Below are 27,053 nucleotides of genomic sequence, written 5' to 3'. Positions count from 1 at the left end.
CGAGCATTCACACTTGATAAAAAACATTGAAAATGTTCAACTCAGTTTTCACCATAATTACCAAGGGATAACATACCAAGAACACTTATACACACAGAATTTCCAGCAATTGTTTCTTCACTTTTCTATTGTTCATCATCTTTAAGGTAAACCTTCGGGTTCTGAAGTCTTCCTTAACAGTACCACTGCTCCGGCTGTTGTACCTTAGGAAACAAACAAGTGTTATTGGAAGACTCAAAATTCATTTTAAAGAACTTGTGTTAAACACGAATTCGGCCCAAAATGTTTGCTTCTTATCCTTTTTTATCATTTCATACTTTTATTTGATAATTTCATACTTGTATATTTTGGTGTCAAAGTTTTGATATGAATCATGCGATTATGAAGTTTTATTGGCAAATTATCAAGTGAGGTATGAATGGACGGACGGATACAAAGGATACTTTACAGATTTGACGGCCTAAAGACAACCAGCCAAGCAGCCATATAAGAATATATAGGAGGACCAAATACATCAAATCAACAAGTCATATAAGAATCCAATGAGGGATTTTGGCCCGACGTACATTTTAACTTTTTGTTTATTTTCACTATTGCATTATCTACTTTTAACTTTAATGATCTAGAAGCTAGGATAAAGAAGCTAGTGGATAGCATGTTTGTCTTGTTGTTTGAGACTTTGAGGTAACTCTTGACTCATTGTTTATTTGTTGACGCAAATGCCATTAAATTTTAATGATTTCTATAGACTACAATATTTGTACTTTTTATTTTGTAATCCTATCAAAATGGCAGTGGCAGATCTACTTATGGTTGGTTGAGAGGTAGTTCGTACTACTCCTCAGCTTTAAAGATGAAACACATATTTAGCACAATAAAAAGAACTTTATTTTATGTATCGGTTATCAGAATAATTTTTTTTATCTCACACTATCTCTCAACTTTTCTTTTAAATCATGCTAACCGATCCAACCGATGGGCCAATAAAAATTTGTGCTCAATGTGCAGTCTAGTAAGGTACTAAGTTAAAAGACAAATAACTTAATGATAAGTTTACCTGAGTACTTAAACTCTGTCATACTTAACTTGATATCAACTACTTGCCCTGCTACTCGGCCAAACTACTCGGAGGCTCCGAGTAAACCGCCCCTTCACCCTTATAGAAGTAAATTTAATTTATAATTTATTAGTTTTTAAATCATTAAAAATGATGGTAGTTCTAACTTAACATTTTGTCGGCCAAGGGTCTTTGCCTATTGGTGTTAATGATTAAAGTTTCCTCTTCCACCCAACATCTCATGGGAAAACAGGAATACCAATCATGTGAAGAATTTAAACACTTTCTACCAAATCATGAATTCATATATGACACTTTTATGCACTAATAATTTATTAGTCTAGAGCTTTGTATTAAAACGAGTTGAGCCAAGCAAACTTCGGCTCGGAATCAGGGTCGAGTTTGAGTTTGCTATCAAAGTTGAATGAGCAAGCTAGGCCTGTAAAAAACGCACACTAGCTTGGGGCTCGACAAACCATCTTCTATAATAAAATCAATATACATGTAACATTTAAGTAAAATTAATACTACGGCGGCTTAATGGTAAAAAGATTGGGTTCTTCAGTGGACACCCAAATTCCGTCCTTGCTCTTAGTCAACCGAATATCATTATTATTATTGTCCACAATCTTTGTATTATTTAGTATGATTTTGTATTCATTAGTTTCCATAGTTTGCTACTTTCTTTTGTTGTACATACTGTATTTGTACATGAATGATGCTAATGGAATGACGGCAATTGAGTCATATTGTTCTACATGGTATCAAGAGATATCTAAAAACCACTGATCCCGCCTTACCTTTCACCGACTTCGGTCATCAGCCTCCTGACTTCGGTCCGGCATATCTTCATCTTGATCATCCTCAATCGTCCCCATGACGAACGACAAAACAATCGACACCGATACCTCTTCCAAATCCACTTCCTTGCATCCCGTGTACACCGTTACTAACATCCAACATAAAGTCCACATGTTGGGCGACAAGAAAGTTTCTTACTCCTCATGGGTAAAACTGTTTCAGCTACATGCTCGCGGGTATGATGTTCTTTCTCATATCGATGGTACCCGACCCCCACCGGAGGATGATCCGACTTTTGCTTCTTGGCAAAAAGATTGACTCCATTGTACTCCAATGGATATATGGTACTCTTGAACACGATCTTCTTGAACGAGTTCTTGTTGACGAACCCACCGCCCTTGAAGCGTGGAACCGTATCAAACGTATTTTTCATAACAATCGGGGACCAAGAATTGCTGCTCTAGAACATAAATTTGTCAACCTCAAGCTTCGTGATGCCGCGTCTCTTGCTGATTATTGTCAGCGTCTAAAAGACATCGGTACTCAACTGAAAGATCTTGAGGTTCCGATGGACGAACAACGGTTGGTTCTCCAATTGGTTCGGGGTTTACCAACGGAATACGATGTCACTGGTGCGCTAATCAACCAACAGCTACCGACGTGGGAGGACGCTTGCGAGATGTTACAATCTGAACATGATCGTCAAGCCACTCGTGAAACTCCACCTTCGGTCGTCGCGGCGGCCGTTCATGAAGAAAATACACCCCACCGTCGTCCGTATAACACCAAACAAGAATCTTCACGTGGTGGTGGTGGTAGAGGTTATAATCGCCGCCAGGGTTCCGGTGGTAGTAGAGGTTTCAATGGTTCCGCATTTACTGGTCAAAGATCTGGTCAATCTCAAGGACCAAATCAGCACACCAATGCCCATTTGACAGAATATGATGCCCTTGACCCAACCGATTTGAGCAACGCGTTCGCCGCAATGTCACGGACAACACGGAGGACCCCTGTCACATGAATACGGGTGCAACCTCCCACATCACTTGTGACATTTGTCTTTTTTATTTGTGTTTGTATTCGTTAAACCGACCCGTGGTGTCGTTTTAATAAATTCGTTTGGTCATTTAATATTAATTACGATGATTTATAGTTCGTTCATTTTCTATCCATTTAGTTCAACTAACGAATCTCCGAACTATAAAGGTCTAGCAAATAATCAAAGTATAAATCTATCGAGTATAAAACGTAAACAATACAAGGATATTAAAAATATACCAAGTTTCGATTAACTTACATTTGGTTATAATGTTCAAGGGTTTATCATTAATAATTCAAAAACACTTATTTAGATATTTAAGAAGTAAAAGGGCTTATAGTGTAACATTTGAATTTAAATAATAATAATAAATATTATTAAAATACCCTACCCAGCCCATCCCTTCCCCTGTACCATCGTTTTTCCGGCGATGCCGGAATCCGGCAACCCAAACCAACTCCGGCCACCTTATTAAATCCCGTTAAACCCGTTATTTGACCCAAACAATTATTATACCGCGTTTCTCCACTAATTAGGGCCTGTAATAAAGTTAATTTACTTCTATTAACAAACTTTAATGGTCGCTTATAATCCGGAACCGCCGGATTATTATCAAAATTCATTAACGACGAATTAATCACTATACGCTCCTAATTCTAGTATAAATAGGACCCTAAACATCATCTAAACTTGCACCAACCTTCAATCCTCTCTCTAAAACTCTCTAAAATCTTTAATCGGCTCGTGTTAGTCCGAACTCCGGCGACTCCGTTCACTGTTATTCCGACACCAATCAAGGTAAACAACATGTGGTTTTGATTCAGTTTTACCCAACAAACAAAACCCCTAACATAAATTAAACAAACATGGAACGATTATGGTGAATTGAATCTAGGGTTTTATGTGAAGAAGATGATGAACATGGGTTTGTGTTTATAATTAACTCTTTTCATCTTTTAAACAAAAGCTTAACTTGTCCAATGGTTGTGTATGTGTTGTATGGTTGTGGAGACCCGGTTTGAACCTGGGTCACATCAAACCCATTTCATTTATTTTTTTAAAACCATTTTTTTTAGTTTCAACAAATTAAATATACTTTTATAAATCATACAAAAATAAATAAAATTATTTTGGTTAAACAAAAGATGTTTTAATTTTCGTTAGCAAATTCGTTCAAAAACCAACTTTTACAAACCAAACCACCCGTTAAAACTCGTTAAATAATTATGTAGATAATATATATATAAAATGTCGTTGTAACTTTAAAATGAAACATAACGATTATGACAAATTCCTTAAAAATTATGAATCTTGTAAATAATAATATAATAATAAAAATTGATAAAACCCGTTAACTTAAATATTAATACGCTTAAAAATGTATAACAAAATTCTTATAAATAAAAATGTATAAACCTTAAAACCAACGTTATAGTCCCGTAAACTAGTTAGTAACTTTTGTATTTCTTGTTCTAGCTCGCGAGATTCGATCGTTTGATTTCATTTAACGCACTTACGGTTTTTCAAAGTTATCTCCAATCACAAAGGTGAGTTTCTCACACCCCTTTTAACGTTTTTTTTACATTTTGGGGGTAACATATATATCCTATCAACAATTCAATATCTTTTATTTATCATTTACAAACTACAATTCGCTACATGGACTTGTGTGTTTACTTGCTACTTGCTATGATATTACGTGCATGGATTTCTTCGATAAGTATGATCATACGCCCCCCTTTGCACTCATGGACCATTGTTTCTAGTGGAAAAGAGACTCCGATCTGAGTACGTTGGTGCACAATCCCAACTGGAAAAGACCTTCGTTTATTCTTTACACTCATGGACAATTGTTTCTAGTGTAAAGAACCCTTATGTGTTTTTCACAAGTTTTCATGGAATTGTATGGTTTTTATGTAGTATTTAAACTGTGTGAACTCACCAACTATTAAGTTAGTTGACATTATTTTATATATATGCTACAGGTACTATCATTAGAGGGTGAAATGGACGAGGTCACTAGAAGATAGATTATTTCAATAATAAATAAATAAGACATAGGTTTTATTGTTTTCTTTTGTAATTGTTTTGTTGACCAACTTGTGTACTTGGGATTTGAATGAATTAATGATATTATTGTCACTTAATAGTGTCACATGTGTTTTAGGCAATCTGTACGTCACATCCGGGCGTTTTCTGCTTTAGCCGGGGTGTTACATCACTGGTGACCAAGGTGAACTAAATTCCCCTTTGTTATTAAGTTCAATTAATTCTATTCTTGTTGGAAATGGTCAACAAATCCCAATTCTTGGATCGGGCAATAGCACCTTACCCAACACCACAAGACCGTTACACCTTAAAAATGTCCTTTATACACCCCAAATCATTAAAAATCTAATATCAGTTCGTCAATTTAATATTGACAATTGGACCTCTATTGAATTTGACCCTTTTGGCTTTTCTGTGAAGGATTTTACGGATGGGAAGATTCTCATGGGGCACGACAGTGATAGCCATCTTTACCCGCTCACCAACAACACTGCTTCCGCCTTTCACATTTCCCATGATCAAGACTTTTGGCACAACCGTCTTGGACACCCGGGATTATCTGTTTTAAATTCACTTGTTTTGAATAATTTTATTAAATGTAATAAACATCGTAGTGACATTGTTTGCCATTCTTGTCAACTTGCAAAGAGTAAACGTTTACCGTTTTCTATTTCAATGTCACAAACTTTATTACCTTTTGATATTATTCATTGTGACCTGTGGACTTCACCAATCCCGAGCAAATCAGGATGCAAATACTATGTGGTCTTAGTTGATGACAAAACAAAATATACATGGATTTTTCCATTAAAATTTAAATATGAGACTTTTGAAAAATTCGCCAAGTTCCATAAATATATTCTTACCCAATTTCAAGTGAGCATTAATTAAATCATTCCAATGGTGATTTAGGAGGCAAATTTGACAATCACCATTTCAAAAATCTAGCCTCATCCCACGGTCTTCAATTCCGTTTCTCGTGTCCTCAAACCTCCAAGCAAAACGGGAAATTTGAACGCATGATTCGCCGACTAAACAAAATCATGCTCACTCTTCTCACTCATGCTTCCTTGCCCTCCTCATATTGGGTCGAGGCTCTTCATGTTGCCACCTATCTCCACAACATTCTTCCCACCAAACTTCTTAACAACCATTCTCCTATGGCCGCCCTTTATCACCGACATCCTACCTATGATCACTTATGTGTTTTCGGGTGTGCTTGTTAACCTAACACAACCGCGACACGACCACACAAATTAAGCCAACGTTCCTCTTTGTGTGTTTTCCTTGGCTATCCGGCAAAATTTTGTGGATATCAATGTCTCGACCTCTCCACTGGGAAAATTATTTTCTCTCGACACATTGTTTTTGATGAATCCAATTTCCCATTCAAGTCATTCCCAAATACCAGTCCACGAGATTATTCATTTTTGGACAGTGATAGCCCATCCCCAATAATATTCCATAATCATGCAACCAACCATTTTACCCAATCACCAACAAACCCACTTCAAACACATGCCTCTTGCCCCAACATACACAACCAGACCACTACCCATAACCAATCCACATCTTTGTCACATCCTCTTACACACACATATGAAGCCTCACCAATACCACCATCACCCCTTCCGTTTCAACTGTCCCCACACCACTAATAACTTCACAAACATATGAGACTCTTCCCAACTCACCTCCTACTACAACCATGCCAAACACCTCACCGCCACCTCAAACACATACCACCCACTTGATGACCACCCGCCTACGTGCCGGAATTACCAAACCAAAAATCCCACTCAACTTACACACCACTGCCATCTCTCCCATAACCAACTCACATATTACATCCCTATCCGATCCAACCTGGAAAGTTGCCATGGATGATGAGTATAGCGCATTATTGAACAATAACACATAGGAATTGGTCCCGAGGCCACCGGATGCTCATGTAATTCGTTGCATGTGGATATTTCGTCATAAATTTAATAACATCGGTGCACTCCAACGTTACAAAGCACGACTCGTGGTTAATGGTAAATCTCAACAAGTTGGTATTGATTGTGATGAAACATTTAGTCCCGTTGTAAATCCAACAACCATTCGCATCGTACTTAGTTTGGTGACTTCTCGTTCTTGGCCCATCCATCAATTGGATGTCAAGAATGCATTCTTACAAGGCGATCTCAAAGAAACGGTCTACATGTTTCAACCACCCGGATTCAAGGATCCGGATAGACCGAATCATGTGTGCAAGCTTATAAAATCTCTTTACGGGTTAAAACAGGCACCTCGTGCGTGGTTTCAACGGTTTGCCATGTATCTACTTAAATGTGGGTTTAAGAGTGTCGTCTCTGATTCATCACTCTTTATATATAAACAAGGGGATCAAATGGCCTATTTATTGCTACGTTGATGACATCATCCTCACTGCCTCCCACTAGACACTACTACAGAGCATCATAGCTGCACTCTCTAAGGAATTTTCTATGTCTGATTTGGGTAAACTACACCATTTTTTGGGGATATCAGTTGCACATCAACATGGTGGCTTATTTTTATCCCAAGAATCTTATGCAGAAGATATTTTGGCTCGAGCAAATATGACTACTTGTAAACCCGCTGCTACACCGGTCGAAACCACATCAAAATTAAGTGTGAACTCCGGCCCTCTTTTTAATGACCTGTCACTATATCGAAGCCTTGCCGGTGTACTTCAATATCTAACATTTACCCAACTCGACATTTCCTACGCGGTGCAACAAATCTGCCTCTTTATGCACGCGCCTCGTGAGCCACATTTTCATTTTCTCAAACGGGTCCTACGTTACATTCGTGGCACTACATCACACGGTTTACATATTACACCCTCGAAGTCTACATCTCTCATTGCATGTTCTGATGCAGATTGGGGGGGGGGGGGGGGTTGCCCTGATTCACGCCGATCTACATCCGGTTATTGTGTTTTCTTGGGTACTAATTTAATCTCATGGTCTTCCAAACGACAAGCTACAATTTCGAGATCTAGTGCCGAAGCTGAATATCGTGGCGTTGCGAACACGGTCGCCGAAACGAGTTGGTTGAGAAACTTACTTCTTGAACTTTTTGTCCCTACTCGTCAAGCTACAGTTGTTTACTGTGACAATTTCTCTGCTGTTTCTCTCTCTAGAACATCAACTCACTAAACATGTTGAAATAGACATTCATTTTGTTCGAGACAAAGTCCGGGTAGGAGACATTCGTGTTATACATATACCGGCTAACTATCAATATGTCGGCATTTTTACCAAGGGTCTACCTCGCCCTCTTTTCTACAAATTTAAATCCAGCCTTTGCGTCCGAGCATCTACCGCTAAGACTAAGGGGGAGTCTTAGTCAACCGAATATCATTAATATTATTGTCCACAATCATTTTATTATTTAGTATGATTTTGTATTAATTAGTTTTCATTGTTTGCTACCTTTCTTTGTTGTACCTACCGTATTTGTACATGAATGATGCTAATGGAATGACGGCAATTGAGTCATATTATTCTACACTCGCTTGTGTCATGTTTGGTGGATTATGGCAATGAAGGTTTGAGCTAGGCCTTGTGCGGTTGTCAATTCGAATCATGATCCCCTTCCTCCCGGGTTTTTGTCCTACCATGTATTACGTCTAAGAGTTTGTGCTCTTGTGGTGGCACAACGACTGTCAAGTGGCAACTGGAAACTAACGGTATGGTTTATTGGGGAACACCCAAGCTAAACTCTGAAAGCCAACGTATGCCAAGATAATAAAACATAGCCTGGCTAGAGTGGGGGCACCGTAACTCTCCAAATTTAGGGAGTGCGGTGATTTAACACACAAGAAAGTCATCCAAAAAAAGTTATCGAGAATTATTGGGCTTTGTGTTACTAACACTTTTATTCACCAATAAAATAAGTAGTCTAGGGTTGTGTAGTGGGCAAAGCTAGGGCTCAAGCTTAAATTAAATCACGTAAAAAAATTAGTTTATAAAAACTATAGCAATATCAAATATCATGTTCTTGTTTTTATGATGTATCTTTTTTAAAAGGTATTAATGTATAGAAAGATGAGGAGGGAAGTGTAAGTATTTTATAAATAACCAAAACTTGGGTAAATATGCAGGGGCTAAATGTTTAAAATATTATTTAGATAACCACAAAAGTTCGTTAATGATTGTACTAAAGTCCAAAACTTCTCCTTAAAGCAACGTAGTGGCCGTTTAAGGGAATAAAAACAGCCAAAAACGTCGGGGAAAACCCCTGGCCGTTTTGGGCTAGGCTTTGGTGTCCGACATTTCTTACACAACGGTGTTGGGGGGGGGGGGGGGGAGGAGCGTTGGTCAAACTAACTATTGGCCAACGACTAGTTTAAAAAAATATAAAAGAATAATTAAGTAATGATTGCACTGACATTTTATCACTACATAACTTTTAGTAAAACCCTTAATTGCTAACTTGAACGCCACGTGTTCGCAAATACCTCTATGTGAATAGTTTTGACTACATATGGTCTTAAATTATTAATCACATGTATTAAGTGTTGTAATAATAAGCATGAATAATTGTATTACTTAAAAATTAAAATACACTATGTTATGCATTATAATATAGTGTAGATAATCAGAGAGTGTGTGTAATGCATTAATTTTTTATAAAAAAAAACTAAATATAGTATTATGACGGTCACTAATATTGTTCTCATGGAACATATTGTGTGAGCTTATTTAAAAATGAATTGTGTTATAAAAATTAAAATTTGGGTTTAACTTAAAATATTTAAACGAACAAGTTCATGATGAATTTACCTTGGCAATAAATTTACCTTGGCTTGAGCATGGCTCATTTACAACCCGAACCAAATCATTGGAGCAAGCCTTGAACATTTTTAGAGCACACCATTAGTTATTCGCTTTTTTTTTTTCATTAAGTTATAATTTTATTATTATTTATCCATCAATCTTATTTTAACTAGTTTTTCCACTTTATTTGGTTGGTATCATGATAGCTGCACGTCAAATGGCACTCGTGTAAACGTGTGTGTACAATATGGTATGAAATTAACTTGGAAAATAAATGTGTTTACAAGATTGCGAAAAGGATTTTATTAAAGTTTGTATTTAAAATAAGTTTTTGTGGAGAAATATGATATTTGAAAGAAAAAGATTCTCTCTTAATTTCTTAGAGAGAATAGTAATGCATTAAATAATAATCCTATGCTAGTTACATAGAGAAATACAAGGTAAGTTATAACTATATTTGATTATACAATATTTGAATTTAATTGAGAGACTGAGAGTGATTCTAAGAGTGATTTGTGGTAGACTTTTGTTGGAAGTTATAAGTAAAAGTGTGTGAATGAAGTCTTAATAATGAAGTGGTGAAAGTTGTTTCACATCGGAGTGGGAACAAAATAAAGAGTGGTGTATAAGGTAGAACCTTTACCACTCATTTGAATCTTTATGACATGTTTTACTACAAGTACTCTCGTGCAGGGGGTTGCAAATTTGGGTTTGCGGACTCGAAATTTTTCGAACTCGTGCGGGCCCGCACGCCCCGAGGACACGAATGCAGCTCCAAAACCCCCGGGCCCGCGTGAGACACACAAAATCTACACTAATGGCCATTATTTGAATATTATTACAATTTAATGGTCATTATTAGTATTAATTATGATTTTGTGGTTATATAACCAGAGTTTAAACACACAAAAACACACACAACAACTTGTTCTTCCTTTCTGCTGCAACATTGTTTACGATTTCGTTTCAGGCAAGTGGTTAAGTCCGGGAGTGCTACGCCTCTGCTTCGAACCGGAGTACCCTGGGAACAGACCGCGAATCTGTTTAAGGGAATTGTGTCAAACACAAGTCCGGTTCACTGTTTCTTGTTTATTTCTTTTCTTCTTTCGGATTTTATTATACAAGAATACTAACAAATTTAAACAGAATACTTATTATTCTTGTGATTTCGTTTCAGAATGGAATCCCAACCCATGACTACTATCGTCTCTGCAATCATGACTTCCGCTGTTACTGTCACAACCGGTTTGGTTGCTCCGCTGCCTAATGCTATCACGTTTCATTCTGAGAAACATTAAAAGTTCACCGGTGTGAATTTCAAACAGTGGTAAAAAAGATGTTATTTTATTTGACCACTTTTAACCTCGCGAGGTTCTTAACTGAAACCATTCCCCAAGTTGATGAAGAGGCAATGGATGCACAATCATTGAGTGCGGTTCAGGCTTGGAATCATTCAGATTTCTTGTACCGGAATTATGTTTTGAATGGCATGGTGGATGCACTTTATAACGTGTAGCATAAGGCCAAGACTACCAAAGAATTATAGGAGTCTTTGGACCGCAAATACAAAACGGAAGATGCCGGTACTAAGAAATTCGTGGTGGCTAAGTTCTTGGACTTTAAAATGATAGACTCAAAAACTGTCATGAGCCAAGTCCAAGAGTTGCAAGTTATTCTCATGATATTCATGCAGATTAATGTCGCTTAGCGAGACATTCCAAGTTGCTTGTATCATTGAAAAGCTACCACCAAGTTGGTTCGATTTCAAGAATTATCTCAAGCATAAATGAAAGAAGATGACCATTGAAGATCTTGTTGTTCATCTTCGTAATGAAGAAGATAACAAAATTGCACTAAAAAGAATTGATGGTCCCGGAACAACAAAGGCCAATGTTGTTGAACATGGCCAATCTTCAAAGGGTAATAAAAACGGTGGAAAAAAGAATCATGGGTAAAGCTTCAACCTTGGTCCTAAGGAGGGAGCTGGGAAGAAAAAGAAGTTCCAAGGAACATGTTATAATTGCGGAAAGCAAGGCCATATGGCCAATGAATGCAAGCTTCCAAAGAAAGAAAATGCTCGACAAGTGAACATGGCCATATGGCCTTGTTGCTGTGGTCACGGACCTCTCGATTATAGTCACCAAAGTTAACTTGGTTGGGCAAAATAAAAAGATTGTTGGGTCGATACGGGGGCTATGCGTCATGTGTGCTTTGAAAAAGTCTTTTTAGCACTTTCAAGGAGGTGACTAATGGAGTAAAGGTATTTATGGGAAACTCTGCTACAACCAAAGTCAAAGGTGAGGGGAATGTGGTTTTGAAAATGACTTCGGGAAAGGAACTCACTTTGTAAAATGTGTTGTATGTTGCAGAAATTCGTAACTTGTGTCGGGGTGGCAGTTGAACAAGTTTGGTTTCAAAATGGTGATTGAGTCCGATAAGGTCGTGTTGACCAAAAATGGTTTGTATGTTGGTAAGGGCTATGCCCTCAATGGCATGTTCAAGTTGAATGAAACTGTGTTTAATGAAATGAATGAAAACGCTACTAGTTCTGCTTATATGCTTGAGTCTTCTAATGTTTGGCATGGCATACTAGGTCATGTTAATTTAATTCCATTTGGCGTTTGATTAAACTTAATTGTATACCAACATCGATATCGACTCGAATAATAAATGTGAAACTTGTGTCGAAGCAAAACAAACAAGATCGTTATTCAAAAAGATTGAACGATTCACCGAACCTCTCGAGATGATTCAAACTGATATTTGTAATCTAAAAGCAATTCATACTCATGGTGGAAACAAGTACTTCATCGCGTTCATTGATGATAATACAAGGTATTGCTATGTTTACTTACTTAAGAGTAAGGACGAATCTATTGATAAGTTTATCTTATTTAAAGCCAAAGTTGAGAATCAACTAAATCGGAAAATCAAAAGAGTAAAGAGTGACCGAGGAGGTGAATATGTTTCACCGTTTGTTGACTTGTGTGAAATAGAATGAATCATACATGAACTCATGCCTCCTTACTCCCCTCAATCAAATGGCATAGCGGAACGTAAAAACCGAAATGTGAAAGAAATGATGAATGCCATGATGGTAAGTTATGGGGTAAGCCCAGACATGTGGGGGAAAGCAATCTTATCGGCGAATTATGTCTTGAACATGATATCCAATAAGAAGAAGATATAACACCATATGAATTATGGACGAGAAATAAACCATCATATAAATACTTGCGAGTGTGGGGGTGCCTAGCCAAGGTAGTGGTGACTCCTCCGAAACGCCTACTAATAGGAACCAAAACCGTGGATTGTGTATTTATAGAGTATACCCGTCCTGGTGGTGCATTTCGATTTCTTGTACATGATTCCAAGAACCTTGGAATAAAAAATGACACCATAATAGAATCAAAGGATGCATCATGGTTTGAACATATGTTCCCATGTTTGGGTAAAGGAAACCGAGCTATTCTAGACCAGTTGAGGAAACTATTCTAGAGAACGAGGGTACAAGAGATTAACCTCGGGAACAATCTTAGACAGAGGAGGTTGAAATCCGAAAGAGTAAACGGCAAAGGACTGAAAAATCCTTCTCTGATTTCCTTACCTACATGGTAGAATAGGAAGCTCAAATGTACCAACAAGTGGTGAATTCCGCAGAAGGACCTCAGTGGAGGGAGGCCATCAAATGTGAGATAGATTCTATCTTACAAAATCATACATGGGAACTAGTGGATCTTCCTCAAGGATATCGATGGATCTTCAAGAAGAAGATGAAACTTGATGGCACCATCGATAAGTATAAGGCAAGGTTGGTGATCAAAGGATATAAACAACAAGAAGGTTTAGATTACTTTGATACGTATTCGCCAGTTACGCGAATAACCTCTATCAGGTTGGTGCTTGCCATTGCCATCATTAGAAACTTGGAAGTTCACCAAATGGATGTAAACACAGTTTTCTTGAATGAAAATCTGGAGGAAGAGATTTACATGGAACAACGTGAAGGCTTTATAGCCATTGGGAAAGTAAAGAAAGTGTGTAAACTTGTGAAATCCATAAATCTGGAGGAAGAGATTTACATGGAACAACCTGAAGGCTTCATAGCCATTGAGTAAGAAAGGACAGTGTGTAAACTTGTGAAATCCTTGTATAGATTGAAACAAGCTCCTAAAAAATGGCACAAAAAGTTTGATCATGTCATGCTTGATGGTGGGTTCAAAATCAATGAATGTGACAAATGTGTATACGTGAAGGACACATCCGATGGATGTCATTGTGTGTCTATATGTAGATGATATGCTCATTGCTGGAAGTGATGATAAAATCATAACGTCCACAAAGAACATGCTAAAAGAAAGATTGACATGAAAGACATGGGTTTTGGGAATGTGATTTTGGGAGTTAAAATCACACGAACCTAAAATGGACTTTTTTAAGTCAATCCCACTACGTGAGCAAAATTCTTGAGAAGTTTAATGCGAATGACTCTAATGTAGCTAGAACTCCCATTGACATAAGTCAACATCTAGCTAAGAATAAAGGTGAACCCGTTAACCAGTTGGAATACTCAAGAATTATTGGCAGCTTGATGTATCTTATGAGTTGCACTAGACCTGACTTGGCATATTTTGTGAGCAAGCTAAGTAGATATAAAAGCAACCCAAGTTCAACTCATTGGAACTGTGTGATTCGGTTGCTTCGGTACCAAAGATACACTAGGGAATACGGGTTACATTATAACAGATATCCGACAGTTATATAATGATACTGTGATGAAAATTAGATATCTGACACGAATGATTCCGGAGCAACAAGTGGGTATGTATTCACACTTGGAGGTGCAGTATATCGTGGAAGTCGTCCAAGCAAATAGTTATAGCTAGATCCCCGATGGAATCAGAATTCATCGCCTTAGATAAAGCGGGCGAGGAGGCAGAATTGTTACGTCAATTTGTTGAGGATATACCAAGATGGCCTAAGCCAACATCGGCCATCTGTATACATTGTGATAGCCAATCGGCAATTGGCAGAGCTCATAGCACAATGTATAATGGTACGGATAGACACATTAGACGTAGACATAATACAGTACGACAACTATTATCTACTGGAATTATCACTGTTGACTACGTGAAGTCAAAGGATAATATTGCGGATCCGCTAACAAAAGGCCTAAGTAGAGAGTTGGTGCAGAAGTCATCCATGGGAACGGGACTGAAGCCATTGAAATATTAAAAGTTCAAGACCTAACTCAACAAACTGGAGATCCCAAGGATTGAGCTCAATAGGAAAACCTAATTGTATGAATTAGTGCGGTCACTGTGGGGGTAGGGGGGGATAACCCTATAATTTAAGAGGGAGTTTCTACATAGCTAGGTAACCTTCCTAGTCCATTCCTAAAGTGAAAAGTGTGAGGCTAAGCATATGGATTTGAATGATTCAACCAAGGTAATCATACATGGTGAATCACCTATGTGAGAGAGAAGTGGGGTCGCTTCGAAGGTGTTGTTGGGCACAATACTTAATAGCTCTTGCAGAACTAGGCTCATGTTCATGACCATAACGAACATAACTAGGATGACTTAACTTTGTCAGGGAGAGTCTTGTGTGAAATGTATTGTCGTCTACACAAACGTTGTCTACTTAGAGCCAATGTGCTAAGTATGCTTCATAAGCAAAGGTTCAAAGGATAACACCTACCTATTGTATGCAAGATTCAACTACTGAAATCTAATCGGAATAATGTTATTTCGACCTCCATTCATGTGGGGGATTGTTGGAAGTTTAAGGGAAAGTGTGTGAATGAAGTCTTAATAAGGAAGTGGTGAAAGTTGTCCAACATCGGAGTGGGAACAAACTAAAGAGTGATATATAAGGTAGAGCCTTTACCACTCATTTGAATCTTTATGACATGTTTTACCACGAGTCCTACCCGCGCACAAGGGGGGGGGGGTGCAAATATGGGTTTCTAGACTAAAAATTCTTCGAACTCATGCGTCCCGCAGGTCCCACGAACATGAATGCAGCTCTAAAAACCCCGGGCCGCGAGAGACAATTTTTTGAATTCATTTTGAAATTCATTTCAAAAACTGTTTGGTCAATATTATTAATGATCATTATGATGATGATTATTATTTTCGGTTTTCAAACTTGCACTAATTACCATTATTTGAATATTATTACAATTTAATGGTCATTATCAGTATTGTTATGATTTTGTGGTTATATAACCAAGACCAACTCTTCAGTTTAGACACACAAAAATACACACAACAACTTGTTTTTCCTTTATGCTGCAACATTGTTTACGATTTCGTTTCAAGCAAGTGGTTAAGTTCAGCAGTGCTACGCTTCTGCTTCGAACCGGAGTACCCTGGGAGCAGATCGCGAATCTGTTTAAGGGAATTGTGTCAAACACAAGCCGGTTCATTTTTCTTGTTTATTTATTTTCTTCTTTTGGATTTTATAAAACAAGAAGACTAACACTTTTGACTATGATGACTATTATGGTTGTTACCCACCCCCCGGCAATTGAAACTGCGGTGAATGGACGCGTAGAAAATCTAGAAAGTGCTCAAAGAATGGTCGAGGCAAGCTTTTAGTGAAGATATCCGCAAGTTGAAGCTCGGTAGGAACAAATTAAGTGTGTAGTTTTGCTGACATAACCAGTTCCCGAACAAACTGGTAATCCAAGTCTATGTGTTTATGATATAATGCTAAATATATATGTTTCCCTTGTATATTTTATTCAATATTTAATTAGTTTTTTGTTCGTTTTTAGTCAAGATTTGTATACTACTAACATTATTATGTTTTGTAGGTTCCAGAAGTTGATCGTGATAGAAAAGGGCGAATAACGAGTCAAAACGAGAAGCCGAAACTCGTCAGGAAGGAACCGGAAGGAGAACAGGTTAGACTAGGCCTGTCGGACCAACCCACCTATGTATAGAGCTGCGCCGCGCGGCCATAGGGGTCAGTCATGGTCGCGCTACGACTAGACCAAGAAAATCCAGAAAGTTTGCCGTTTTTGTCAGGTTTTGGGCCCTGTTTCAGTATATATACTCCCTTAAACTTAACCTGAAAAATACCCTATGAACCAGAGCCGAATTTGGAGTTTCTTGGAGCGTATTTTGGAGTTATTTGGCGGTTTTGAAGGCAAGGAATCACCCGGTGAAGAGCTTTACGTTTAAGATCAAAGACTACAGATTTTATCGCTTTTAATCTTTCGTTTCTCATATTTTCACATGATTTCTTATATTATTATTTTCTTTGATTTTAAGATGCTAGGCTTAACTTTATAGACTGCCTAGGCTTATGATGAACCATCGTTGATGTTTTGATTTTAGTTGGATTGTTTCTTTTCGTTATGGTTTTATGATTCAGTAAACTAAATAATTTTACATGATTGATGCGTATGTGTACATGGTTTTGGTTGTACTAATTTTATTATTCCAATTATCCTTGGTGATTGTCTGTTATATTATTAGATTTTGTTAGGTTATTTACTGTGTGTTCTTGACTAGTTTGTGGTGGACTTGCAATAAAACTATAGGAATAATATTATTAGTCAAACGAATAAAAGTGTGTTTCTAACCTAGAAAGCCGTAAGGTGATAAGGTTATTGTTAGATATTTGTTGATTAAGATTGCTAGATTAAGTTCTTCGTAAAGAGTCTGTCTAGATTTGATAGATTAACCTTGTCTAGCGAGTCAATTGAGTACATTAAATTACCTTTGATCTCTGCGTTGTAAGGTAAGATTTCGCGATAAAGGTACTCTTTTATAAATCAATTAGATAACCTTAAGGAAGTTTAATACATATGACTGGTGTGTCTGAAAACTTGTTAGAAACTCATAGGTGTGTTCTTGAAGGGTTAGGGGTCCTTTTCGGGTTTTCTTTTAAGTGTCTATTTTACGATTCCAGTTCCATAACTATTATTTCCAACTATTTGATAACTGAAACTTTTGGGATTTTAGCCTAGGTAGTTTTTCATCATCATCTGAATCAGTCAAACGTTTGTCTTGTGTTTCATTAATTGTTTTTTATTAATTAGTTTATTTTATTAGTTTAATATAATATAGTTTGAAACCCCCCTTCAATAATAATAAATAAATAGTCCGGTTAGTCAATTCTAATTAATTAGTTAATATACCATGGGTTCGATATCCGGATTTACTTAGCTATAATTGAGTCGATCGATTCACTTGCCGGTCTGTAATTTAGTCGAGTTTAAAGAGTCTAGAGTATTGCTTAGTGTCTTGATTAACATAATTTAGTTAATAATTATTTGACTACTTTTAGCACATCAAGTTTTTGGTGCCGTTGCCGGGGACTCTTGGCGATTGTGTTATTAGCTTTGATTAGACTTACTTGCTACATACGTGCTATTTTTTTTAATTTGTTTGAGTAATAGGAGTCTAATTAAAGTTTTAGTTTATTTTTGTTTATTTTTAAGTATTCGAGTCTATTCACTGGGTTTTTGCGTTTTTTAGGTTTATGCCACATCTTCGTTCGCAAGGACCACTGCTGGATAATTTTGGACCGCTCGTTAAAGTTTGTTTCTACAACAAAGTCATCACCACATAGTTCACCACCATTATGTCTGAGAAGCCAACCAGAAGTCCAAATGGCCGATGATAGAACAGTTGCTACACAATCTTTCGATGGTTTAACCGGAAACCAGTCGTGGATCATCATTCCCGAGATCAACAATCCAAACTCATGGCAGATTCTATCATAAGTCATGAACTCTCTCGTTCAAACTAACCAATTTCATGGGCGTGATGATGAGGATGCACCAACACACATTAACCGGCTCTATCGCATTTTAAAACTTTTTAATTTACAAGGTGCTACTGAAGATGCTATTTTCTTACATCTTTTCCCTTTTCACTTGCAGGAAAGGTAACTCTTTGGCTTGACACTCAACCGCCTTGCAGGTTCACCACTTGGGAAGCACTACGTTTAGCATTCATCAAGAAATACTTCCCACCTGCTAAAGCAGCTCACCTTCGTGATCAAATCCACTCGTTTCACATGGAGCCGGATGAACCATATTGTCATACTTGGGATCTCTTTCAGAATCTGTTGTCTCGTTGTTCACAAAATGGTCTCACACCATGGGCTCTCGTTGAGAAGTTCTACAATGGGCTGAACTACGAAACCCAAGTTCGTTTCGACATGGCTGCGGGAAGAAATCTGATGGCTAAAAAGAATGTCACCGAATGATACGAGATGTTTGAAAGTTTTGCTCAATCAAGATACGCCAAGTGGCCACATCGCGGGAATTCCACTACCGTCACTAGTACACCCTCATCTGCTCGAGATGTGCATCAGGTCAATCTGGATACTAGTGTGGCTGCTGCTTTGGAATAATTAACTAGAGAGGTGAAGGATCTCAAGGCCAAGGTTGACAAATGTGAGTTTTGCAGGGGTGAACATGGTACTTTGGAGTGCCCATTGATGACTAAAGAGGTCGATTTTATTGTTTGTCAAAATAGGTTTCCAAATGCTTTTAACAGTAATAACGATTCGAGTTGGAACACCTACAAGAACCCGGATCAAAGTAACTTAAATTGGCGTCCGTCCGGTGCACCACCTGGCTTTCAAAATACTTATAATCAAGGACAATGTCAGTATTTTAATAATAATAATAACAATAATGGTGCTAATGTTCAAAGTAATGTGCATGATTCGAGTAGTTGAATAGGACGTTTGGAAGATATGATGAAGCAAATCCTGGAAAGAGATCAGGCTACACAGAAAAAGTTCTCCGAGCATGACCTACTTTTAAAGAATCAACAATCGTCGTTACTTAGCCTTCAAAGGTCCATTGGTGATATTACTCGTTGTTTAGAAGAGAGGATTCCAGGTCATTTTTCGGGTATTCCTTAAACTAATCCGACTGCTCAATTGAAAGCCATCTCCACTCTTACTGGTAGGATTTTTTGTCCGGAGAGAGTTAGTAGAGAGGTTGAGAAATGTGGGGACGATGAGTTGGTGGATGAGGAGATAGAGATGGAGTTTCCGGGAAAAGTACAAGGTAACACACCAATTATAGAGCAGCAAGTAGAGAGAAGCATCGAGAAAAGCCGGTTGAAGTCCGACCACCACCACACATCATTGATCTTGCCTATGTCCCGTATCCCTCTCGCCTAAAGCATCAAAAGTACAAGAGGGAATACTGGCATTTTCTTGATATGCTCAGTCAGTTGAAAATTGACCTCTCGTTCATTGAAGCCCTCCAACATATGCATAAATATGCCAAGTTTTTGAAAGATCTTCTTAAAAGAAAGGATAAGTTAGAGGAGCTTTCGATTGTTTCACTAAATGGAGAGTGTTTAGTGGTAGTTCTTAATAAGTTACCAGAAAAGTTACCCGACCTTGGCGTTTTTAACTTTCCATACCTTTTCGGAAGTGACACGACGTGTCAAGCATTGGCTGATCTAAAAGCTAGCATAAACCTCATGCCATATTCTTTATATGAAAATCTAGGCCTAGGAGAGCTCACCTCTACACGTATGACGTTGTCTTTAGCCGATCGTTCCGTTAAGTATCTAGGGGTGTCGTAAAGAACTTGCTCGTTAAGGTCGATAATTTGGTTTTTCCCACAGATTTTGTTGTTTTAGATATGGAGGCCGACGAGAGAGTTCCTATCATTTTGGGTCGTCCGTTTTTACGTACTGTTAGAGCAACCATTGATGTTTTGAAGGCAAGATCACTCTTAAAGCCGACGATGAAAGTGCCACTTATATGGCTAAATCCATGAGACATCCGAGTGGTCAAGACAGTCTTATTGATCGATGTCATCCAGTTTACTCGATATAATCATTTATCTCAGGCATGGATCCACGTCTTGGCTATTCCATTTCGGTCTGAGTTAGTGTGTGGAAGGAGCGATAGGTTTCTAGGTCTCGAGTAATGGTGAAGTGTGTTAGAGAAAGAGGTGGTTGAAAGCGAAAGTTTGAAAGGGTTCGTGGAGTTCGAAAGAAGAAGAACAAGATTAATGAATGTTCGGATTGTGATTCGGCATCTTTGAGGGCACTGGAGTTCTATCGAGGTGGAGGAATCTCCTCTCGGACCACCACGTGATTCGCATAGCATGGGTTCTTGAGTGAAAATTTAAGTGTAGAGTTTGTATATTTTATTTATTTTTATTTCTATTTCCATTTAATTTTCTTTGAGTCATTAACGTAGTTTTTTGTAGTTCTTCTTTATTTTTTATGTTTTTAAGTTTTGCTAGGTAAAATCAAGTTTGAGTGAGCTAGAGAGAAGATCCCCAAGAAAGAGCTTAATGAAAAAGACAAGTGTGGGGATGGAGCAACTGAGCCGTATACTTTATATTTATTATTTTCTGCTAATTAGTCATGTTTCATTTTATATATGTGTGGGTTGGTGAAATACTTTGAATACATAATATCTATCAGCTCGATAAGATATATGTTTCAATATTGTTGAATTTTTTCCGTTATGTTCCTGTGTGAGAAGAAGGTACTATTTGTTGAGCACGTTCGTAGTTAGAGGGCAACATTGGAAAGAAAACTTTGGCATAAAAATTAATGCGCATATTACCAGCTAATTCTTTTCCACTATCTAGCTTATTTTTACTTTTTATTTACTTTTGTTTTTTTGCAGTTCGATTTTATTTTATGTTTATGTTTATTTTACATCGTCCTTATCTTTTCATTGAGGACAATGCAAAATTTAAGTCTGGGGATAGGATATTTGAGTCATAATTTTGATTTTACTTGAAAAAAAAATTGAAAAAAAGTTTTGAAAAATGTCCCTTGAATAATAGTTTTCTGCGTGAAAGTGGGAGATGATGATAATTATAGGAAATTGGTTTTTCAAACTACTAATTATATGAGATAATATTAAACTAAACACACTTAACTTGGGGATGTGTTGGTAGGCTCGCCCTTGAGAATGAAAGGGCAATTTAATAAAATGGGTAAAACGGAAATCTTTTGTGGGTAAAACGTTTTGTCCGTGGAAAATAAGTAATGAAAGGTCGGGCCATACTCAAGCTTCAATTGTTGGTATGAATGTTATAAATATTATAAATTTTAAAATTTTGAATACGTTATCATATTGTGCTTGGGTAGGTTTAACGTTAGAGTATGCCAAGTAGCCGGTGATATAAATCTTAAACTATCTAGCTTTAGTGTTTTACATTTCATTAGCGTATGATTTTATACCTTAAATCTTGTATTGATGGGATGCCTCGGGCCCGGAGACAATGGGTCTGTATGCAGTTTATTCATATGGGTATTCACCATCCCTAAGTAGGGTTGTGAATATTTAAATAAAGCTAAAAAAGAGCAAAATCGCAGTTATCTGCCACATAAGTCATTAAACATGATCACTACATATTTAAAGTATAAATACACTACTAACTTGATCATCCACGCTGTTAGCCATGTGGGGTCCCCTTGCTCGCATCTCATTACCATTAAGAAATGGACCACAAGGGACACGCCGCATGTAAACCTTACATATGAATTAGTGCATGCTCACCTATGGTTATGGGTTCGGGGTATTGCTTGATAACGAGGGTATGTCATGTTGTGGGGAACACTAGCTATTACTTAATTATACCTTAATCGTATCTAATGGCTGCTTGGTAGACTTTAATGCTTAAGCTTAGGTGGATAAACAATACCCTTGATCGTCTTAACTATTCATGAAAAAAAAAGAGCAACAAAAGTTTTAAATATGCTAATTTTGAGGTTTAAGTCAAGTTGGGGTCGCATGGTCCGGTAAAAGTTGAAAATAAGCGGGTCTTAATTGTGTAAACCACTGAGTAATATTAATGTTGGATCTTATTTGTCTCGGTAAAGATTAAGACATGGGTTTAAGTGGACAACAATATTGGTGATTGCTATTTTTGTGTTTTTCTGAACTTTAAAGTAATCTATATGTTTTTTAAGACTGTATTTCCGATTTTGATTCTACTGCATTAGACTTTTTGAGGGACGAAAAAAGAGTAAGTGTGGGGATATTTGATATAACGCTAAATATATATGTTTCCCTTGTATACTTTATTTAATATTTAATTAGTTTTTTATTCGTTTTTAGTCAAGATTTATATACTACTAACATTATTATGTTTTGTAGGTTCCGGGAGTTGATCGTGATCTAAAAGGGCGAAAAACGAGAAGACGGAAATCGTCAAGAAGGAGCCGGAAGGAGAACCGGTCAGACCAGGCTGGTCGGATCGCCCCATATGTATAGAGCTGCGCGACGCGGACATAGGGGTCAGTCATGGTCGTGCGGCGCCTAGACCAGGAAAATCCAGAAAGTTTGCCGTTTTTGTCAGGTTTTGGGCCTTGTTTCAGTATATATACACCCTTCACGTTAACCTGAAAAATACCCTACGAGCCAGAGCCGAATTTGGAGTTTCTTGGAGTGTATTTTGGAGTTATTTAGCGGTTTTGAAGGCAAGAAATCACCCGGTGAAGAGCTTTACGTTCAAGATCAAAGACTATGGATTTTATCGCCTTTAATCTTTCGTTTCTCATATTTTCAACATGATTTCTTATATTATTATTTTGTTTGATTTTAAGATGCTAGGCATAACTTTATAGACTGCTAAGGCTTATGATGAACCATCGTTGATGTTTTGATTTTAGTTGGATTGTTTCTTTTCGTTATGGTTTTATGATTGAATAAACTATTTAATTTTACTTGAATGATGCGTATGTGTAATTGGTTTTGGTTGTTCTAGTTTTATTATTCCACATTATCCTTGGTGATTGTCTGTCATAATAAGATTTTGTTAGGTCATATACTGTGTCTTCTTGACTAGTTTGTGGTGGACTTGCAATAAAACCATAGGAATAATATTATTAGTCAAACGAATAAAAGTTTGCTACAAACATAGAAAGCTGCAAGGTGATAGATTATCGTTAGATATTTGTTGATTAAGATTGCTAGATTTAGTTCTTTGTAAGGAGTTCGTCTAGATTTGATTACTTAAACTTGTCTAGCGAGTTAATTGAGCTCATTAAATTACCTTTGATCTCCGCGCTGTAAGGTAGGATTTCACTATAAAGGTACTCTTTCATAATTAATTAGATAACCATAATGAAGTTTAATACATATAACTGGTGTGTCTTAAAACTTGTTAGGAACTTATAGGTGTTTTCTTGAAGGATCAGGGGTCCTTTTTGGGTATTCATTTAAGTGTCTATTCTACGATTCCAGTTCCATAACTATTATTTCCAACTATTTGATAAGTGAAACTTTGCGGATTCTAGCCTAGGTGGGTTTTCATCATAATCTGAATCAGTCAAACTTGTTTGACTTGTGTTTCATTAATATTCTTTTATTAATTAGTATAATATAATATAGTTTATAAACCCTGATGACCGTCGTTTGAGTCATGAAGAAACCTAAATAACCTAAGTAGATAGGGTAAATAAGGTATTGTATCCACCAGGAGTATGTGTTCAATGCAAATCATGTAAACAGTTTCAATATTATGAAGTAGCAGATTTTAGTGCTGATCACATAAGCAATAATTTAAATATAGAATTAAGTAAACAAACGAGTAAACAAGTTTCTATCAATTAATAAAAGCGAATCACACCCGGGACTTCAAGTAAACAACCTACAGTAATCTCATGCCACCTAACAGATTAATCATTAACGATTAACTAGACAAAACCTTAGGCATCAACAATCTCTTTACACACGGCACTGGTTATCAAACAGTCCCTGCCAGTGTGACTCAGTTAAGGGCAATCATATGTTTTATCGTATTCAATCTAATCAAACAGTCCTATGATCAATTATTATAGCATCTTGTAACTAATCGTTCAGATCAACGTAAACCTAAACCGATTGAATACACAGAAATACCAAACATCAATAATCATAGATCAACCATAAACAATTATACATAGGTGTTCTTAGTCACATGAGAAAACTGAAAGAATTACAAACTATACATTCTTGGGTGAGATTCTAAGAGATTAGCCACTCATGGTCATCATATGATCTTCAATTCTTGATTCTGGATGATGAAACATGGATCTTGTAGTGATTGGAGGTGTTACGGAGTTCCCAAAATAGCCAAAAGTCGTCCAAAAAACGGTTGGAATATGATCACCCACGATTTAGGGTTTTATCCTTTATATAGCAGCTGGGTTCATGCTTTAAATCTGAATTTCCCGTATCAGCGTAAGCTACTCTGACCGCTGGCCTAGCTTACTCTGGGTGGAAATCCCTTACTCTGAATCTGATTGCCTTATTATGAATCTGACTGCCTTAATCTGAGTTAATTTGACATCCAGAGTAGGTTACTCTGATCCCGGAGTAGCTTACTCTGGGAGCTGAATTTCAACCAACTTGTTTCTTTTCATTTCCAACACTTGTGTAGTGGCTCCAATCTTCCTGAGACTTCAAATCATGCTCGTAAATGTCTCTAAATAGAATCTTTAACTCTCACAAACCTGTAAATCCAAAGCATACTTGAAGTACCATTTTTCTAACGAAAAACTAATTAAAAAATACAAAATTAAAATACTATTATACAAGATTTATACCCGACCATCACATCCGCACACCTATCTTTTGCTTGCCCTCAAGCAAACTCTAAAGCAAACATCAACCTCCATCATAGGTATGTGAATTATCGCCATTAATACTAGTAAGGTTTATGGCCATACCCAGTTTTCTAGACTGACACTTTCTAGATTGATATCCCACAAATAAGGTTAAATTGTACTATAAAACAATAAGCCGCCCAGACGAGTGTACTTTGTTTCCGGTTAAGGCACACATGCTCATACCACTAATAATATAACATCTGTCTTCTCGGTTTAATATCCGGACTAGCAAAGGATGTGCTAGTATCACTCTGCTCTCAGTACCAAGTGTCAACAACTGTCCACCCATATAACTACTTTGACACAAATGCAAATCAAGAGTACTTAAAAAGGGTTGTAACGGGGCCAGGTGTAAGGGTATGGAAGAGAATTTTTCAAGTAGCTCAAATGATATGACCCGGCTTATTACATAACAACTAAATAAACAATACTAACATAAACACTGATTTCATCTTTTTTTTATCACTCACAAACAAACTGCTAATTACGTAACTGAATATAAACATACATCTTTTTGGATTTTTTTTGCCTTAAGCATAATAAACGTGATGCTTAATACTAGAACAAATACAAATACAAAAACAAATACAAATACAAAGAAACCTATAAATCCGGATCGTCTCGTAATATAACATCTGGGTTAATCGAATGAAAGAATAGGTCCAAGAAATGTTTTCTAAGGGAACCAACCCCCCACCCCTCTCATTACCCATGCTCATATGTATAATGCATGAGGCCCAACCCCAGTACCCACACTCTCACCCATCCAGACGAGGCTTAACCTAATTGCCTCTATCACTTTTGCATTTATGCCAACTACGATCCCGATCCATGAAATAATCAAATCACTCTCGATGAAAGCACTTAAATGACATGTGTGTATTATATATATGTGGTCAAACTCACACACGTACCGGAGGAATTAGGTTGTCTATATAAACATGTGTACCTGTCCCCATGACTCGTTATCCCCGCCAAAGCGACCCCATTTTCAACTTCTCGCTATGAAAAAATTTGTGAGTAAGACTATAGAGAAGCTGAAAAACCAACCATGACCAGAAACCTATAACTAGGTATTAATGACAATAATTAACAGTTAACAACTTTGGTTTCCGGACACTCTTGGAGGTACTATCGGGCAAAAAACTTTCAAATTTCCCCCATCTCCACACGTGAGGTTTACATTGTCCTCAATGTTTAAATATTAAAACAATTAATGAACATTTGAGGGACGGGGTTGAAATTGACTTTTTGACTGTTAAAAAATTTGAAAACTCGGGGCTCAAATGTGACGGTTCTACTAGCAATTATACAATTACACATTTAACATTTAACCTAATTAGACAAAATAAACTATGAAACTGAAATCACCTTATATCAATGAGACTGGAAAAGGACCAGTCGGCTCGTGAACTCTCATAAACACTCGTATACTCTAGTCTCGACCAAGTACCAAACTGACAACCGAACCTGCAAATCTCGAGACGTGTAAAAGCAAGCTTCTCACAAGTTTAAGACATAGGTATTTCACGAATTAAGAAAATGATTTTCTGTTAAATATTTTTAAAACAATTACCGAGCCGAATTAAGTCGTTTCATAAAATATTTTTGTTAAATAAGTTAAAACGTTAAAAGACCTAACTCACTTCCGTAGAAATCACGATTGCATTTAGCGTATGCAACAA

General features: G+C 37.1%; 1 protein-coding gene across 1 annotated transcript; it reads left to right on the top strand.

Moving 5' to 3' along the window:
- The first annotated feature begins 2,117 nt into the window (after positions 1–2,117).
- Positions 2,118–2,686, top strand: LOC143557065 (uncharacterized). The gene is made up of 2 exons (XM_077046231.1): positions 2,118–2,588; positions 2,678–2,686. The coding sequence occupies exons 1-2, from the start codon at positions 2,118–2,120 to the stop codon at positions 2,684–2,686; spliced, it is 480 nt and encodes a 159-aa protein (XP_076902346.1).
- The last annotated feature ends 24,367 nt before the right edge of the window (positions 2,687–27,053 follow it).

The sequence above is a fragment of the Bidens hawaiensis genome, unplaced genomic scaffold (genome assembly GCF_021521415.1).
Source record: "Bidens hawaiensis isolate Kalapana, Puna unplaced genomic scaffold, B.hawaiensis_p1.1 tig00018785_1, whole genome shotgun sequence".
NCBI lineage: Eukaryota > Viridiplantae > Streptophyta > Magnoliopsida > Asterales > Asteraceae > Bidens > Bidens hawaiensis.
This window is presented reverse-complemented; position numbering and strand designations above follow the sequence as displayed.